The following is a 2,204-nucleotide window of genomic DNA, read 5'->3' as shown; positions in this document are numbered from 1 at the left end:
GTAGTGACACAGTGACAGAAGTGCAGCAGAAATCAACATATTTTACTCACTATGCTAACAAACAAGTGATACAATACATGCGCCAATGGACATTAATCAAACTGCAACTTTTAAATGCCACTACGTAGTAAGTTTGTAATGTTGTCTCACGACCATTTCGGTTCATTTTTGCAGCTTTTATAGCTCCATCATTTCCATTGTGGATCGCATTGTGGTGCAACAGTGTAAATTTCGTCTCTTTTTCCATTGTGAACTGACTACACGCTCCAAACCTGCGTATATGTACTGTGTATACAGTTACGCCTGTGTTTCTACTGGTTTGTGGTCATTTCATTGAGAAAATGTTTGAGGATATTGAAGTAGAGCATTAACTGACACAAGGGGCCTCGTGTCAAAATCTAGTTTTCATACATCAGTTCAGTTTTATGGTCACGTGTGTGAAAGTGCTGATTTTTAGACATGTCAAAGCAGGTACTTAATTGCAGAGAAAGCCGTTGTTAATGATAGTGGTTCCACCCATACTTTTCTTGCTGTGAAAGGTCACAATGTCTGCTGTGAATGAAGCTCTATTCCAGTACAGAAAACCTGAACACACACCCGCAGCTCCTTTTAATTTGCACTGAGGATCCCTGGTAGGTTAGTCTGGTCATGCATCACTTACCTGCAGCGCTGGCTGGTTGGCATTAATGCTGTTTACAAAGTTCAGCTCTGTTGTGAAGTCCTTAGACATATGCCATGGTCTGTTGATGCCCAATGTCAAGTTGTACGCTATTTTTCCATGAAGTCCATGGAAGGAGGATGGGAAGTCTCTGAATTGATGCAAAACAATCAAAAAGGAAGGTGGAAATAATGAGATGATGATGATGATGATGATGATGGGAAAAAAGCCCACTATAATTCTTATGCAAAAGTTAAAATTAAGATGCATCTAGCTCAGATATTAGAGAAAACTATTTAAAAGCATCTTGGTTTAGTTGTCTAAACACATTTTTTTTACTCCTTAAAGTTTAAGATAGTTGCTGCATATGTGTGTCGTTACCCCATATACCACGTGACCCCGTAGCAAAAACAAGAATGGAGGCAGCTCATACACACCCCTGTGGCAGCTGACATGTAAACGGATACATATGTGTGCCAGGCTGAAGTTTTACTGCCTCGTCAGTAGCTGCAAGAGAAAGACAAGACTGCACTGAACAATGACTGATTGTTTATGTTGCAACAGTGCACTGAAACAAACTGTGTGTGTGTGCATACCGCCGTTCCTTTGCATGATGACGGCTTTCAAGTTAAAAAACTCCAGTTTGGCCGCGAAGTTTCTGCGTCTTCTCTTCTTCCCTCCCCCTCCTCCGCTAGACCAATGGACATTCGCTTTTCCTTCCAGTACCGCCGTTATTGAAGTGATTTTCGTCTCCTTAGTAAGGTCGAAGGAGAAGTGTCCAGTTACTGGTTCGCCACTGGAGAAAGTATTCCTCTCGTTCAACACGTTTAAGTTGATGTTGAAATTCTTGAAGGTCTGCTCGAACATCGTTGAAACTGGAGTTAAGGTAAATATACATAAAAACCGTATCTAGTTTGTAATAAACGTTTCTGTGTGGTAAGATAGCCCGGATAAATGTAACTGTAATTGAATGGCAAAAACGCTGAGCCTCTTCACCAACACAATAGTGAGGTTAGCGGGCCGCGCAGGCGCACAACGTGCCGGAGGACCAGCCCAGATTTCAGGCGGGGCCAGGGTGCCCATGTCCTGTGTCTTGCAAGACTCAGTGCTCTGCGGAGTGCTGTGGAAGTCACGAACAGTAAAACGGGAATGGACTGTGGAATATGAGAAGAATGCAGAACATCTGTTGTCTGTAACCTCTCTGCACATTGGACAATCATTCCTGTCAGATCCCAAACTAAAATCACTTAAAATCTCCTCAGGTTATCTGCTTTTCAACATAGTTTAATCACTACAAGGCCTACTTAATGGTGTAACATCAACATTTTTATATTTATCATATGGATTTATAAGACTCTAAACAAGAACAACAACCAAGATGATTAAGTAGGCTAATGCTGTAATTAAACTTTTCTAATTTAAAATTAAGATTACTGTGTCTTGCTCTGATATGTAGGTGCTTTTTCTCAAAACCACTTGTGATATTTGGACTATGACCTTGATCAAATGTTAAACTTGAGAAGTTGTGATTACATTTGTCAATGTA

The 2,204-nt window shown here is 40.8% G+C and overlaps 1 protein-coding gene across 1 annotated transcript in view; it reads right to left on the bottom strand.

Annotated features, from left to right (window-relative positions):
• LOC111660385 (arrestin domain-containing protein 3-like) overlaps positions 1 to 1,689 on the bottom strand; it is a 4,455-nt gene extending 2,766 nt beyond the window's left edge. Inside the window, exons 1-3 of the mRNA XM_023413649.2 lie at positions 1,255 to 1,689; positions 1,096 to 1,165; positions 662 to 809 (exon numbers count right to left, since the gene is read on the bottom strand). Coding sequence (XP_023269417.1) covers positions 662 to 809; positions 1,096 to 1,165; positions 1,255 to 1,525 — 489 coding nt within the window. The 5' untranslated portion in view covers positions 1,526 to 1,689. The remainder of the gene's footprint in view (positions 1 to 661; positions 810 to 1,095; positions 1,166 to 1,254) is intronic.
• Between the last annotated feature and the right edge of the window lie 515 nt (positions 1,690 to 2,204).

Source organism: Seriola lalandi, unplaced genomic scaffold, assembly GCF_002814215.2.
Source record: "Seriola lalandi dorsalis isolate HSWRI2012SDOR001 ecotype SW California unplaced genomic scaffold, Sedor1 jcf7180002054517, whole genome shotgun sequence".
NCBI classification, from domain to species: Eukaryota; Metazoa; Chordata; class Actinopteri; order Carangiformes; family Carangidae; genus Seriola; species Seriola lalandi.
This window is presented reverse-complemented; position numbering and strand designations above follow the sequence as displayed.